Source organism: Peromyscus maniculatus, chromosome 9, assembly GCF_049852395.1.
Source record: "Peromyscus maniculatus bairdii isolate BWxNUB_F1_BW_parent chromosome 9, HU_Pman_BW_mat_3.1, whole genome shotgun sequence".
Classification (NCBI taxonomy): Eukaryota; Metazoa; Chordata; class Mammalia; order Rodentia; family Cricetidae; genus Peromyscus; species Peromyscus maniculatus.
The window spans coordinates 49,763,403-49,779,146 of record NC_134860.1 but is presented as its reverse complement, the minus strand read 5'-3'; the positions used below and the strand labels follow the sequence as shown (position 1 = coordinate 49,779,146).

General features: G+C 36.6%; 2 protein-coding genes across 2 annotated transcripts; both read right to left on the bottom strand.

Annotated features, from left to right (window-relative positions):
- Positions 1-2,129: 2,129 nt before the first annotated feature.
- On the bottom strand, positions 2,130-3,341 carry LOC102924636 (olfactory receptor 7E24-like). Its single transcript, XM_076544072.1, has one exon. The coding sequence runs from the start codon at positions 3,339-3,341 to the stop codon at positions 2,415-2,417; it is 927 nt and encodes a 308-aa protein (XP_076400187.1). The 3' UTR covers positions 2,130-2,414.
- Positions 3,342-10,879: 7,538 nt separating this feature from the next.
- Positions 10,880-11,816, bottom strand: LOC102906103 (olfactory receptor 7E178-like). Its single transcript, XM_076544070.1, has one exon. It carries the CDS (start codon positions 11,804-11,806, stop codon positions 10,880-10,882), a length of 927 nt encoding a protein of 308 aa, XP_076400185.1. The 5' UTR covers positions 11,807-11,816.
- Between the last annotated feature and the right edge of the window lie 3,928 nt (positions 11,817-15,744).

Here is a 15,744-nt window from a genome sequence, read left to right as displayed (position 1 = left end):
GAGAAAAACCCAGTGCTAGGGAAGTTGCCAGGAATCCCCAAGCATGACCCCAGCCTAGACTACTAACAATAGTGGAGAGGGTACCTGAACTGAACTGACTTGCCCCAGAGATCAGACCAGTGAATACCCTAAGTGTCATCACAGAGCTTTTCTTCAATGACTGATGATGGAAGCAGATGCAGAGTTCAGGGCCAGCCTAATCTACAAAGTGAGTTCTGTGAAAGCCAGGGCTATTACACAAAGAAATCCTGTTTCAAAAACACAAAAAGAAAAAGTTTAAAAAAAAATTGTAATGATTTTATTTCCAAATCCGTTAACAAGCTCTATTTGGAGATGAAAATGATGAGGGAAAGGAGGAAGATAAGATTAAAATCCTATTATAATTTGTTTCACTGACCATGGTTATGACAGAAAAGCCTTCACAAATGTTATTAAAAAAATACTGGTGTGAATTAAAAGACATACTGTTTATTATATAGTATTACATTCAAGTGTACATATAATTTTCAGAGGGCACATTCCCTCTGGTAACATTTGTGATCTCCAATGATCAGGAAATTAGTGGACTAAGACCAGGATCAGTACATTAAGAACAAATGCCATTGAATCACTGTTAAATTCACAATTTTATTTTACTTTTATAAATTTTCCACTTTAAGTACATTTCTTCATCCAAGGCTATCTCTCTAAATAGAGTAACCATACATGACCAACAAAGTCAGTCAGAGTAAACAACTGTGGACTCCAACAACCCCATGAGTGCATCCACGGGTTAGGCTCTCACTCTGTCTCATTCTGGAGGAAGGCAAACTCCTTCACAGGAAAGCAACTGGAGACAATTCCACACAGCCAAAAATCCCAATGAATAGATTGGAAAATGATATCTTCCCAGTCCTTCACTGTTATAACTCAGAGACCAGAATGTCAGGGCAGCAGGTTCCAGAAAAGAGCTGACACAAGTTTTCCCCATTAGGAGATAGTCTTGTGACCATAGTGGGAAGGGGACATGATCAGACCTTGAAGTGGGAGTGCATTCAAAGGACCTCACACCAGAGGAAGCATGGTGGGGCTGTGAAGGTAGAGAGCTTGATGTGGGAGAGGAGGAAAGTTACCTGCCTTGTACAGCATGATGTGAGTTCTAAAAGGGAAAGATAGGCCCCTCAGTGGCCCTCAGAAACATCCTACAGAACAAATGTTTATTACTTGTATAGTTTGTCTGGGGGTAGGAAGTCCCTCACCATTTCATTGGTCAGACACAGTGTCCATGTGTCCTAGTGCTTTCTACTGCTGTGATAAATGCCATGACCAAAAGCAACTTGGGTAGGAAACAGTTTATTTGATGTATACATCCCAATCACAGTCCACCATTGAGGGAAGCTGGTGTCAGAACTCAAACAGAAGTGGAGGCCATAGAGGAAAGCTACTTACTGGCTTTTTTCTAAGCTCTTTTTCAAGTACCTTTCTTATACCTCCAAGAACCACCTGCCCAAGGGTAGTGGTGCCTGAAGTGGGCTGTGCCCTCCCACATCAATCATCACTCAAGAAAATGTCACACAGACAAGATTATAGACAATTCTAATGGGAGCTTTTCCTCAATGGATATTCCTTCTTCAAACTGATTCTATTTGGGAAAAACTAACCAGCATGCCAAGGGAAATGGAAGATTCAGGTACTGAGTAGGATCATGAATTTATCTTGCTATTGTTAGAGAGGGAACTGGATTGCTCTCGCCTCATCCACCTACCCACCCACCCCAGCCTGAGTACTCAAAGCAGGGTTGTCTTTATAGAGGACAGACTACAGGAGAGGGTAGCTTGATTTCTGGGAGATAGAGGGGCATGTAGATGGTCTCATATCTAACATCCACCATTGATCATTGTCTCAAGCTATCCTCAGGATCAATGGGAGAGAAAATCCAAGTGAAACCTTCAGGTCTAGGATGTCTAAGGATGAGGCATACGGAGCTTTCCCCTTCCACATAATCATGTCTATTCATTTCTTCCTTATTCATGGCCTGTTCAAGTCAGCCTGCTTGACAAGACTGGTTATCTGTCATTTCTAAAACACAATCTCAGCAGTCTAGCCACTTTAAATTGGCTTATGAGCAACATTTAGGTGTTGCACTCATTCATACTGTAAGATGTTGTTCAATAATGTGCACCATTCATCTCTAGAAAAGTTTCATCTCTCCAGCTTCAATTATTGTGCATTTCTAAAACTACCCATCCACCATAATACAACCTCAATGACCACCACTTTATCATGCAATATTGTGAAGTATCATTTAGTAATAATGCATGAGTCAATAACTGGGATTTACATGTACAGTTTGTGCATGTATGTGCCTGTGTGTGTGTGTGTGTGTGTGTGTGTGTGTGTGTGTGTGTGTGTAAATTTATAAAGAATGTCAGTGATTATAATGCTCTGCTAAGAATCTTCCTTAAGGCAGTTTTAATGTCCTTGTTCCCCAGGCTGTAGATGAAGGGATTCAACATAGGTGTGACCACAGTGTACATCACTGAGGCCACTGCATTGCTTCTTGGATTATGTGACCAAGAGGAGCTCAAGTACACTCCTAGTCCTGTTCCATAAAACAGGCAAACAATGGACAAATGAGACCCACAGGTGGAGAAGGTTTTGTGCTTCCCACTTGATGATGGTGATCTTATGATGGAGGAAACTATTTTAAAGTAAGAGAAAACAATTCCTGAAATAGGAATTAATGCAAAGAGAGTGCCTATACTGAATTTCACTATGGTATTGGTGACAGTATCAAAATGGGCAAGTTTAAGGACTTCAGAAGGGTCACAGAAGAAGTTGTAAATTTCAATAAAATCCTCACATTTGGAAAAATTGAAGATTGCTACATAGTGCCATTGCAAATCTGCAAAGCTAAGGAGAAAAGACCCTAGAAGTAACACCCCACAGCGAGTTGGATTCATAATGACCTGGTAGTACAGAGGATGGCAGATGGCCACAAACCGGTCATATGCCATCACAGCCAGAAGCATGTCATCCATACATCCAAATATTATAAACAGTGACATCTGTGTCAGGCAGCCCACATAGGAGATGACTTGGCAGTGATTTTGGAAGTCCACAATCACCCTTGGAACAGTGGTGGAGATGAAACAAATATCAACTATGGACAGGTTGGAGAGGAAGAAGTACATGGGTGTGTGGAGATGGGAGTCAGAGCTTACTGTCAGGATGATGAGCAGGTTTCCAAACAGGGCCAAGATATACATAGACAACAAAAGGCCTAAGAGGACAGTCTGGACGTCTGGATCCTCCGCGAGTTGAATGAAATGGAATTCTGGTACACATGTTGAGTTTCTCATGTTTTTATTTCTTGAACATCTTCTGGAGGAAACCAAAAATGTTGTTAACAATGGTACCAGCATGCATATAGACATTTTTCATAATTTGAGTAGAGTAAGTTCAAATAGTATTTTCTCAAGCCTATTGTGACTTCATTCATAATTCCTCAGTTGTGGTAAATGCGATTTAGCAAATAGTGTTGTGTTCTTGGCTCATGTGTTGTTACCTATTATGAGAACCTTATTGAATACAGTAATCTTGATGTGAAGCTAGAATCACTGTAAACAGCTGGCCTATAGCACAGTAAAATGAAGCAAATACCTTTAAGACAAAATGGATATTTTGCAGAAGCTTCACTTTAAGAAAACTGTCAATTAAATCAAATAAAAACTTGAAGCACTTAAACATACTGCTTTTTATTGCAATAACATGGAGCAGGTTTATTTTTCTTAGTATATATCTGACAGTGTAAAGTCCTAGTCTATAAGTAAAAATTAACAATTCCTACCCAGAAAATTATTTTCAGGTTCCAGTGTCTTCTATAGGTTTCTTTTTTGTTTTTTTTTTTTGTTTTGTTTTGTTTTTTTTGCTTTACTTAAAAAGAATATTCTTCATTTTTTTGTTTTGAGATTTAAGTCTTCCTTTCAAAATTAGATCTTTAAAACCTATTAGTACTTGAGTCCCTTATTTCTCTTAGTATATTTCAAATTTTTGTAAATATATCTTAGTTAAATCCACATTATCACAGAACATCTCTGTCCACAACTGCTAAGATATCCAGTGATATGAAAAAATGTCAGTAAATATAGTTAAAATTTTATCATGCAAAACTAATTTGTGGGGAACATCCACAATCTCAGTAAAATGTCTGGTAGAAAAACATGGTTTTCCTGTGTTTAAGCAATGCCATTGATTTTCTGAAGTGCAATCAGAGTGAAGTGATTTACACTTTACTTTAGAGTAAAGTGATTTGCATGTGAGTCAGGCCTGGTGAATAGGTGTCAATGTTCTTACATCAGCTACAGAGGAAATTTCAGGTTCACTCTTTGGTCAGAGCACATGCTTAAAACATAAAAGGTTTTAAATACAGAAAGTATTAGTGATGTAAACACATGTGCAATGCCCTAATGGCTAAAGTAGATACCACTTGCTTCTCTACTAGGTCTGTTAGAGGAGATAATGTTATTAAAGATCATTTCAGTTGTGTAGACTAGTGGGTCTCTGAAACAGTTAACAGTGTATTTTTTCCATGGCTACTTAAAGTTTCACAAGATCTTGGACTTCACAGGCTAATTTTATCAGAATATGTACATGGGAAATACTAGATCATACGTACTTAAACCTGGATAAGAGACCTGTGCCTTAGATTATTTCCTGGCATTTACAAAGTATTCAATTAATACTTTATAAGCAACAATACTTTTAACAAGAAACCCGCCATTACTAAATTATAAGCATTTTTTATATTATGTATGTTAGATGTGATATTTTACAGAAATTGGAATTATGATAAAAGAACTTTGAGTTCAGTGGCTTTGCATGATTTCATTGTCTAGTTCATCTATGTCAATGGCTGATAGAAACTCAGGGGAAGATTTTTTACAGCACTATTACTATATAAATATCTATTCAAGTATATATAAAAGACATTTTAAACTAACCTAATACATATGTGATACTCATTCAGTAGTATGCAACACAGCACATGCTGTTCCTAAAACGTATTTGCTAACATTGAAATGCGGTTCTAAGTCTGTCTGTGAGTTTCCCGTATCTATTGCACTGGTATTAGCTGAATCATTCTCTCACGGACAGACATGCATTAGTGTTTAAGTGCCTTATTATTATAGGAAAAACGGGAAACTCAGAATAATAAATTGACATTTAATAGGACCTATGGATGGCTTAGGAAATATTAAACCACAGAAAGTAGCTGAAGGAGTGCTCCCAGTTGTCTTTTCAGGAGAGCACATTCTGCCAGGCAGACAGGAGAACTTTGATCAACAGCCGCCCAGTCAAGCAGTCCTGGTCTGTCCCCAGAGAACTATGACAACAGTATACATGAAAATCTCCCCATTTGTCCAAACAATCACATTAGAATTTCTGTCTCTATAAAACATAGTTAAATACTCAAATCGTAACTTGGGGATATGAAACTAGACAAGCAAACAGGGATTTCTGACCCTGACTTGCTCCCTTTTGTCCATTCACCCAGGCATGCACACTGACTAAAAGAATTTTCCCTTGTTAATCTCTAAGTAGTCAAGTGGTTTCTGACTGACCAGGCTTGTGAATTATGTCACAAAATTACTTCAATCATCCAAAACGCATCTATCTTCCTCTGTTCATGCCAGTAGCTATTTAGTTACCTTTTATAAAATAAGGTAACTGAAAAAAATGTGGTAACTGTCAGACTTGCAACAAGAGATGTCTGTGTCTATTAATATTCACCAGTTAATTTTTCCTATCAAAACAGTCAATAGCACCTGAATCCTATTACCCCTTTTTGTATCACTGTTTAAACTATTGACTTTTTGATACTATAACATATAAATATCACCTGCTTTGCATGTTTATTTTTGCCTTTTTCCCATGAATGACATCCTCCTAATATGTGCCATCAAAAATGACAAAATATACTTAATTATACTTCTTCTAAGATAATGCAATAGGAGATGCACTCACATGTAGAATATACTTCTATTTGTTTCCAATAAGGAAAACAGTGACCTGTGATTTGGAAACACTGAAATGAGAGAAAATTTATGATTTGTTCCATAGCCACATGCTCATATAAACCACAGGATAACAACCCATCTCCATTCAGAAACTAATAAAATTGGCATTGGATTTATTTGTCCAAATTTAAAATCCTATGAATATAGAAAATATGAATTTACTGGTGAATATTTCCAAAGGCCATTGGAGCATAGAATTATGTGAAACTCTAAAATGTGTCTTCACACAATACACAAAATTGACCTTCCATTTCTTTTTATGCCTGTACATTCTTTTATGTTCTGGTGAGAATATGCACCATTTTTGGATAACCCAGTAGTGGGGCTATCAAAAACCATGAGATGACCCAACATGATACAGAACCAAACACCAGAAAAATTTATCTTGGCTCAATTTCTAGGTTACATCCTTGAATTGAATAAAATGTAAAGGAAACCAAATATGTGGAAGTCAGTGTTTTGAGAGGAGAAAGGGTCTACTTTATGGTTAAAATGTGTATTGTTTATTTCACATCTGTGCCAATGACTCTTTAGGCCCTATAAAACCAAAAAATGAAAGTTAAAAATGTTAAGTTATATTAATGTATAAAACATACTTATATAAGAAGGATAGCACATAGAAAAAATACTAAAATTTGGTCACATGATACTTAAGGTATCTCAGAATTATTAATGACATGTCCTAACTCACATAAATATATAGCAGAGACAAAATGATTCAAAACAAATGTCTCATTCTTTTAATCAGGAGTGTTTTGGTCTGGTGTTACTTTTTTATTTGATTATTTTTATATTTCAAATTATAGTAAAATGATAATATAACATATATATACTTCCTCCCATTTCACTCTCAAAACCCTCTATATAACTCACCCCACTCTATTTCACATTCATAGCTGTTGTGCACATTCATTGTTATTCCATTAACGTATATATTTTTTTCATTTTACTAATCATATGGTTTTAACAAGAATTTCAGAGGTCTTAATAGCACATATCTTTTTTAAGCATTCATGTTTTCAAACTACAAATGATACAGGTATCTGACCGCATTTCCTCATGAAAAATTACTTCAGAGCTTCAGAATGATGGAGGATGCTGACAGCAATAAAAATATCCAGGAAAATAGAACACAGTCTTTGTAGGCCTTTAAACCCAGCACTTCAGAGTGTGAAGCCAAATATGGACCAAGGGAACTAGAAAAGCCAGAGTTAAATTATTGTTTCAATGTTTTCAGACTGTTCCAAATGCACCTCAAATATATTGCCCGCAATTCACACAGCAGAACTAAACATTCCATTATAAAACATCTAGAAACCACAAGGTAAAGAAGACATGTGTCTTTTTTTTTTCTGGAATAAGGCATCATGAAATGACTGTTCACAGAAAAGATCATTTTGTGTTTTACTCAGGCAAAGTAAAAGACAGACTTCACCGATTTCTACCTGACCACCTACTACATGTTACACAAAAACAATGTATTTGTCTTTCACTTTCTATAAAATAATAATTAGGCAAAAGCTTATAATTTTGGAACTTTGAAAAACTATTCAGTTGAAGTAAGATACATAAAATATAGAGCTAAGATCTCTACCACGGAAGACCTTAATAGTCACACACTCATAGTAGCTTTCTTCTAATCTATAGTTACAAAATCACCCTCAACATCATGTCACAGTACTTTAGATTGCTTATGAAACAACTTAGTTGGACATATTTGCTGCTCTCTTTGGTCAGAGGAATATGCAGAAGAGACACTGGGTATAGTCTGATGAGAATTTGAGGACTACCATCTCAATTAAGAACACGAGGTCCCAGTACAGAGACTAAATATTTATTACAGTTATTATACCATCAGGCTACCCAAATTATCACAGTTCATATGATTAGAAAGAAATAATAATTCTTGTCATCTCTTCTTCATCCTCAATTCCCTCAGAACTTACATGACTAAACTGTGGGTCTGTGTGGCCATGATGAAAGGCGCTAGATATGGCAAACCTTCCTTGCTTGTTGGCTGGTGAAGGCTCACTCTTGAATCCTGAAGTGAATATAATAGCAAGAGCTTCCTGATGCAGAAAGAACACTGTAGGAAGAGCAAACAGGGATATATAGTCCCAATTACACAGACCAAGCTCATGACCTGGAGGGACAGGCTAACTAATTATTCTTTCATAACCTTAGAAACTCAATGCACAGAGCTGGTGATTATTCATAGTGGTTCAAAATATTGCAGTCTCTAAGGAATTCCTGCTGTTAATGGAGGAAGCAGAAAAGATGTTATCAATACATTAAATATGAGGTCCTAAATTTTTCATTTTCCATTTTATTTCAGTTTGAGCTCTCTTTAGTAGTTCCTTTGTTGATGATAATGTTGTTGTTGTTTTGTGTTGATAAATTCTACTGAATGTGCCATTCTGTGTCTGCAGAAATCTATTTCTTTCTTGTGTAGCAATCTGAAGACCAAGATTCAATCTCAAGATATATGCCAGAGAGATCTTTACTCTCAGGAAATCCCACTGTTGAGATTGACCTCTCTTCCTCAAAAGGTCTCTTATTGGCTTCTCTGCCCAGCAGTGCCTCCACTAACACCTAAAAGGCCCTAACAGAGGCAGGAGATCTCTATGAGTGCAAGGCCAGCCTCATCTACAAAGTGAGTTTTGTGACAGCCAGGTCTGTTACACAGACAAATCCTATTTCAAAAACACAAAAAGAAAAAGTTAAAAAAAAATGTAATGATTTTATTTCTAAATCAGTTAACAAGCTCTATTTAGAGATGAAAATGATGAGGGAAAGGAGGAAGAGAAGATTAAAATCCTATTTTAATTTGTTTCACTGACCATGGTTATGACAGAAAAGCCTTCACAAATGTTATTCAAAATACTGGTGTGAATTAAAAGACATAGTGTTTATTATATAGTATTCAAGTGTACATATAATTTTCAGAGGGGACATTTCCTCTGGTAATATTTGTGATCTCCCATGATCAGGAAATTAGTGGACTAAGACCAGGATCCATACATTAAGAACAAATGCCATTGAATCATCTGTTGAATTTACCATTTTATTTTACTTTTATAAATTTTCCATTTTAAGTACATTTCTTCATCCAAGGTTGTCTCTCTAAATAGAGTAACCATACATTAACAACAAAGTCAGTCAGAGTAAACAGCTGTGGACCCCAAAAAACACCATCAGTGCTTCCCCAGGTTAGGCTCTCACTCTGTCTCATTTTAGAGGGAGGCAAACTCCTTCATAGAAAATCAGCTTGAGACAATTCCACACAGCCAAAAATCCCAATGCATAGATTAGAAAATGTTATCCTCCCATTCCTTCACTGTTATAAATCAGAGACCAGAAGGTCAGGGCAGCAGATTCAAGAAAGGAGCTGAAACAAGTTTGCCCCATTAGGAGATAGGCTTGTGACCATAGTGGGAAGGGGACATGATCAGACCTTGAAGTGGGAGTGCATTCAAAGGACCTCACAACAGAGGAAGCATGGTGGGGCTGTGAAGGGTGAGATGCTTGATGTGAGAGAGGAGGAAAGTTACCTGCCTTGTACAGCATGATGTGGCTTCTAAAAGGGAAAGATAGGCCCCTCAGTGGCCCTCAGAAACATCCTACAGAACAAATGTTTATTACTTGTATAGTGTGTCTGGGGGTAGGAAGTCCCTCACCATTTCATTGGTCAGACACAGTGTCCATGTGTCCTAGCGCTTTCTACTGCTGTGATAAATGCCATGACCAAAAGCAACTTGGGTAGGAAACAGTTTATTTGATGTATACATCCCAATCACAGTCCATCATTGAGGGAAGCTGGTGTCAGAACTCAAACAGAACTGGAAATCATGGAAGAAAGCTACTTACTGCCTTGTTTCTAAGCTCTTTTTCAAGTGCCTTTCTTATACCTCCAAGAACCACCTGCCCAAGGGTAGTGGTGCCTGAAGTGGGCTGTGCCCTCCCACATCAATCATCACTCAAGAAAATGTCACATAGACATGCTTACAGACAATTCTAATGGGAGCTTGTCCTCAATGGATGCTCCTTCTTCATGTTGACTCTATTTGGAAAAAGTAACCAGCATGCCAAGGGAAATGGAAGAGTCGGGTACTGAGTAGGGTCATGAATTTATCTTACCATTGTAAAGAGTTGGAATTAGATTGTTTTCCCCCTATCCATTCACTCACTCCAGCCTAAGTGCTCAAACCAGGGTTGTCTTTAGAGAGGACAGAAGACAGGAGAGTATGGCTTGATTTCTGGAAGATAGAGGGGCAGGTAGAGGGTCTCATATCTAACATCCACCATTGATCATTGTCTCAAGCTATCCTCAGGATCAATGGGAGAGAAAATCCAAGTGAAACCTTCAGGTCTAGGATGTCTAGGATGAAGCACACTGAGCTTTCCCCTTCCACATTAGCATGTCTATTCATAAATTCCTTGTTCATGGCCGGTTCAAGGCAGCCTGGTTAACAAGACTGGTTATCTGTCATTTCTAAAACACAATCTCAGCAGACTAGCCACTTTAAATTGGTTTAGGTGCAGCTTTTAGGTGTTGCTTACACTCCTACTGTAAGGGATTGTTCATTGTGCACCTTTTATCCCTAGAAAAGTTTCATCTCTCCTACTTCAATTTTGTGCATTTCTAAAACTACCCATTCACCATATGTGCAACCTCAATGACCATCATTTTATCATGCAATATTGTGCAGCATCAGTTAGTAATAATGGGTGAGTCATTAACTAGGATTTACATGTACAATTTGTGTGTGGTGTGTATGTGTGTGTGTTTGTGTGTGTAAATTTATAAAGAATGTCAGTGATTAAAATGCTCTGCTAAGTATCTTCCTTAAAGCAGTTTTAATGTCCTTGTTCCGCAGGCTGTAGATGAAGGGATTCAACATAGGTGTGACCACAGTGTACATCACTGAGGCCACCGCATTGCTTCCTGGAGTATGTGATGGAGAGGAACTGAAGTACACTCCTAGTCCTGTTCCATAAAACAGGCAAACAATGGACAAATGAGACCCACAGGTGGAGAAGGTTTTGTGCTTCCCACTTGATGATGGTGATCTTATGATGGAGGAAACTATTTTAAAGTAAGAAAAAATTATTCCTGAAATAGGAATTAACCCAAAGAGAGTGCCTATACTGAATCTCACTATGGTATTGGTGACAGTATCAAAATGGGCAAGTTTAAGGACTTCAGAAGGACCACAGAAAAAGTTGGAAATTTCAGTAAAATCCTCACATTTGGAAAAATTTAATATTGCTACATAGTGCAACTGTAATTCCACAAGGCTAAAGAGAAAAGACCCTAGAAGTAAGACTCCACAGCGACTGGGATTCATAATGACCTGGTAATATAGGGGGTGGCAGATGGCCACAAACCGGTCATACGCCATCACAGCCAGAAGCATGCTATCCATACATGCAAATATTATGAACAGTGACATCTGAGTCAGGCAACCCACATAGGAGATGACTTGGCAGTGACTATGGATGTCCACAATCACCCTTGGAACAGTGGTGGAGATAAAACAAATATCAACTATGGACAGGTTGGAGAGGAAGAAGTACATGGGTGTGTGGAGATGGGAGTCAGAGCTTACTGTCAGGATGATGAGCAGGTTTCCAAACAGGGCCAAGATATACATGAACAAAAATAGTCCAAAGAGGACAGTCTGTAGGTCTGGATCCTCAGAGAGTTGAATGAAGTGGAATTCTGGTACACATGTTGAGTTTTGCATGTTTTTATTTCTTGAACATCTTCTGGAGGAAACCAAAAATGTTTTTAACAATGCTACCAGCATGCATATAGGCATTTTTTACAATTTGAGTAAAGTAATTTCAAATATTGATTGTTTTCTCAAGCTAATTTTGACTTTATTAATAATTCCTCAGTTGTGGCAAATACCATACTCTAAAATACTGTTTTCTTCTTAGTTCAATGGTTACTTCTTATGAAAGCCATATTGAATTCAGTAATCTAGATGTTTTGAGGCCAGAATTACTGTATACAGCTGGCCTGTAGACACAGTAAAATAAAGGAAATACCTTTAAGACAAAATGGATATTTTGCAGAAGCTTCACTTTAGGAAAATTGTCAATGAAATTAAATGAAACCTCGAAGCACTGAAGCATACTTCTTTTTATTGCAATAGCATGGAGCAGGTTTATCTTACTTGGAATATATTTAACAGTGTGAAGTCATAGTCTCTAAATAAAAATTAATGATTCCTACCCAGTAAAATATTTTCAGGTTCCAGTGTCTTCTATAGGTTTCTTTATTCATTGACTTTTAAAAAAATTCTCCATTTTTTTTGTTTTGGTATTTTAGTCTTTGTTGAACACTTCTTAGGTTTTTAAAATCTATTAGTATATATATCCCTTATTTATATTACCATTTTTCAAATTTTTGTAAATATATCTTAGTTAAATCCACATTATCACAGAACATCTCCGTTCACAACTGGTAAGATGTCCAGTGATGGAAAAAAGAAAATGAAATGTCAATAAATACAGTTGAAAATTTATGCTGCAAAGCTAATTTGGGGGGAACATCTCCATAAAATCTCAGTAAAATATGTGGTTAAAAACATGATTTTCCTATGTTTAAGCAATGCCATTTATTTTCTGAAGTGCAGCCAGGCTGACCCAGAGCCCTAATTTAAGTCCCTCCTCCTCAGACAGTAAAGTGATTTGCATGTGAGTCAGGCCTGGTGCATAGATGTCAATGTTCTTACTTCAGCTACAGAGGAAATTTCAAGTTCACTCTTTGGTCAGAGCACACAGAATTCCTTAAAACATAAAAGGTTTAAAACACAGATAATATTAGTGATGTAAACACATGGGCATGCCCTAATAGCTAAAGTAGATACCACTTGCTTCTCTACTAGGTCTGTTAGAGGAGATCATGTTATTAAAGATCATTTCAGTTGTGTAGACAAGTGGGTCTCTGAAACAGTTAACAGTATATTTACCCATGGCTACTTAAAGTACCACAAGATGTTGGACTTCACAGGCCAATTTAATGAGAATATGTACATGGAAAATACTAGATTATACTTACTTAAATCTCGGTTAGAAACTACTGCCTTAGAATATTTTTGGTGTTTACAAAATATTCACTTAATATTGTCTAATAATACTTTTCACCAGAAAGTCATCTTACTAAATTATAAGCATTTTTATATTATGTATGTCAGGAGTGATATTTTACAGAAATTTGAATTATGATAAAAGAACTTTGAGTTCAGTGACTCTGCATGATTTCATTGTCTAGTTCATCTATCTCAATGGCTGAGAGGAACTCAGGGTACAGATTTTTCCAGTGATATTTCTATATAAATATCTATTGAAATATGTATAAAGAGACATTTTAAACTAACCTAATACATACTTGATTCTCATTCAGTAGTATGTAACACACCACATGCTGTCCCCAAAATATATTTGTTTACACTGAAATGTGGTTCTAAGTCTGTCTGTGAATTTCCAATATTTGTTGCACAGGTATTAGCTGAATCATTCGCTCATGGACAGACATGCATTAGTGTTTAAGTGCCATATTTATATAGCCAAATCCGAAAACTCAGAATAATAAATTGACATTTAAAAGGACCTATGGATGGCTTAGGAAATATTAAACCACAGAAAGTAGCTGAAGGAGTGCTCCCAGTTGTCTTTTCAGGAGAGCACAGTTCTGCAAGGCAGACAGGAGAACCTTGATCAACAGCCGCCCCGTCAAAGCAGTCCTGGTCTGTCCCCAGAGAACTATGACAACAGTATACATGAAAATCTCCCCATTTGTCCAAACAATCACATTTGGAATTTCTGTCTCTGTAAAACATGGTTAATTACTCAAATCGTAACTTGGGGATATGAAAGTATAAAAGCTAACAGATATTTCCGACCCTGACTGTCTCACTTTTGTCCATTCATCCAGGCATGCACACTGACTAAAAGAACTTTCCCTTGTTAACCTCTAAGTAGTCAAGTGGTTTCTAACTGACCAGGCTTGTTAATTCTGTCACAAAATTACTTCAATCATCCAAAAGTGCGCCTATCTTCCTCTGTTCATGCCAGTAGCTATTTAGATACCTTTTAAAAATATGGTTAACTGGACAAAAAATGTGGTAAGTGTAGACTTGCAACAAGAGATGTCTGTGTCTATTAATATTCATCATTTAATTGCTCCTATAAAGACAGTCAATATCACCTGGATCCTATTACCCCATTTGCTGTCCCTGTATAAACTGTTGACTTTATGATATTATAACATATAAATATCACCTTCTTTGCATGATGATATCTGCACTTTTCCCATGAATGACTTCCTCCTAATATGTGCCATCAAAAATGGCAAAAATCTACATAATTATAGCTCTTCTAAAATAATACAATATAAAATGCACTCACATGTAGAATACAATTCCATTTGTTTCCAATAAGGAAGACAGTGGCTTTGGTTGGGAATCAGTGAATTGTGAGAACTTTTATGATTTATTTCATAGCCCATGCTCATACAAACCACAGCATAACAACCCATCTCCATTCAGAAAATGATAAAATTGGCATTGTGTTCATTTGTCCAAATTTAAAGTCCTATGAATATAGAAAATATGAATTTACTAGGGAGTATTTGCACAAGGTATTGGACCAGAGAATTATGTGAAACTCTAATATGGGTCTTTACACAAAAAATAAAATTGACCTTCTATTTCTTTTTATGCCTGTACATCCTTTTATCTTCTGGTGAGAATATGTGTATTTTTTTTAATAACCCAGTAGTGCAGCTATCAAATACCATTAGATGACCCAACAAGTCCATGACACAGAACCAAACACCAGAAAAATTTTCTTGAATCTAATTCTAGGTCGCATTCTTTAATTGAATGAAAATGTAAATGAAACCAAATGTGTGGAAATCAGTGTTTTGAGTGGAGAAAGGGTCTACTTTATGTTTAAAATATGTATTGTTCATTTAACATCTGTGCCAATTACTCTTTAGGCCCTATGAAACCAAAAAATGAAAGTTAAAAGTGTTAACTTATATCAATGTACAAAATATAAGTAGGAGGACACATAGAAAAAATACTTACTAAAACTTGGTCATATGATAGTTAAGGTGTCTCAGAATTACTAATAACATGTCCTAACTCACATAAATATATAGCAGAGACAAAATAATTCAGAACAAATGTTTCATTTTTTGAATCCAGAGTGTTTTGGATTGGTGTTACTTTTTTATTTGATTATTCTTATATTTCAAATTATAGTAAAATTTCTTCCTTCCATTTCACTCTTCAAACTCCCTATATAACTCACCCCACTCTACTCCATATTCATAGCTTCTGTGCCCGTTCATTGTTATTTCGTGCACGTATATATAATTTTTCATTTTACTAATCATATGGTTTTACCAGAAATTCAGAGGTCTTAACAGCACATATCTTTTTAGGCTCTCATGTTTTCAAACCACAAATGATGTAGGGATCTGACCGCATTTCCTAATTGAAAACTTACTGGTGAGCCTCAGAATGATGAAGGATGCTGACAGCCTCAAAAGTATCCTGAAAAATAGAGTGCAGTCTTTGTAGACCTGTAAACCCAGCACTTCAGAAAGTGAAGCCAAATATGGACCAAGGGAACTACAAAAGCCTGAGTTGAATTGTTTCAATGTTTG

Coding starts and splice junctions, on each gene's coding strand:
- LOC102924636 (XM_076544072.1), bottom strand. CDS start 3,341: ATGAGAAACTCAACATGTGTACCAGAATTCCATTTCATTCAACTCGCG.
- LOC102906103 (XM_076544070.1), bottom strand. CDS start 11,806: ATGCAAAACTCAACATGTGTACCAGAATTCCACTTCATTCAACTCTCT.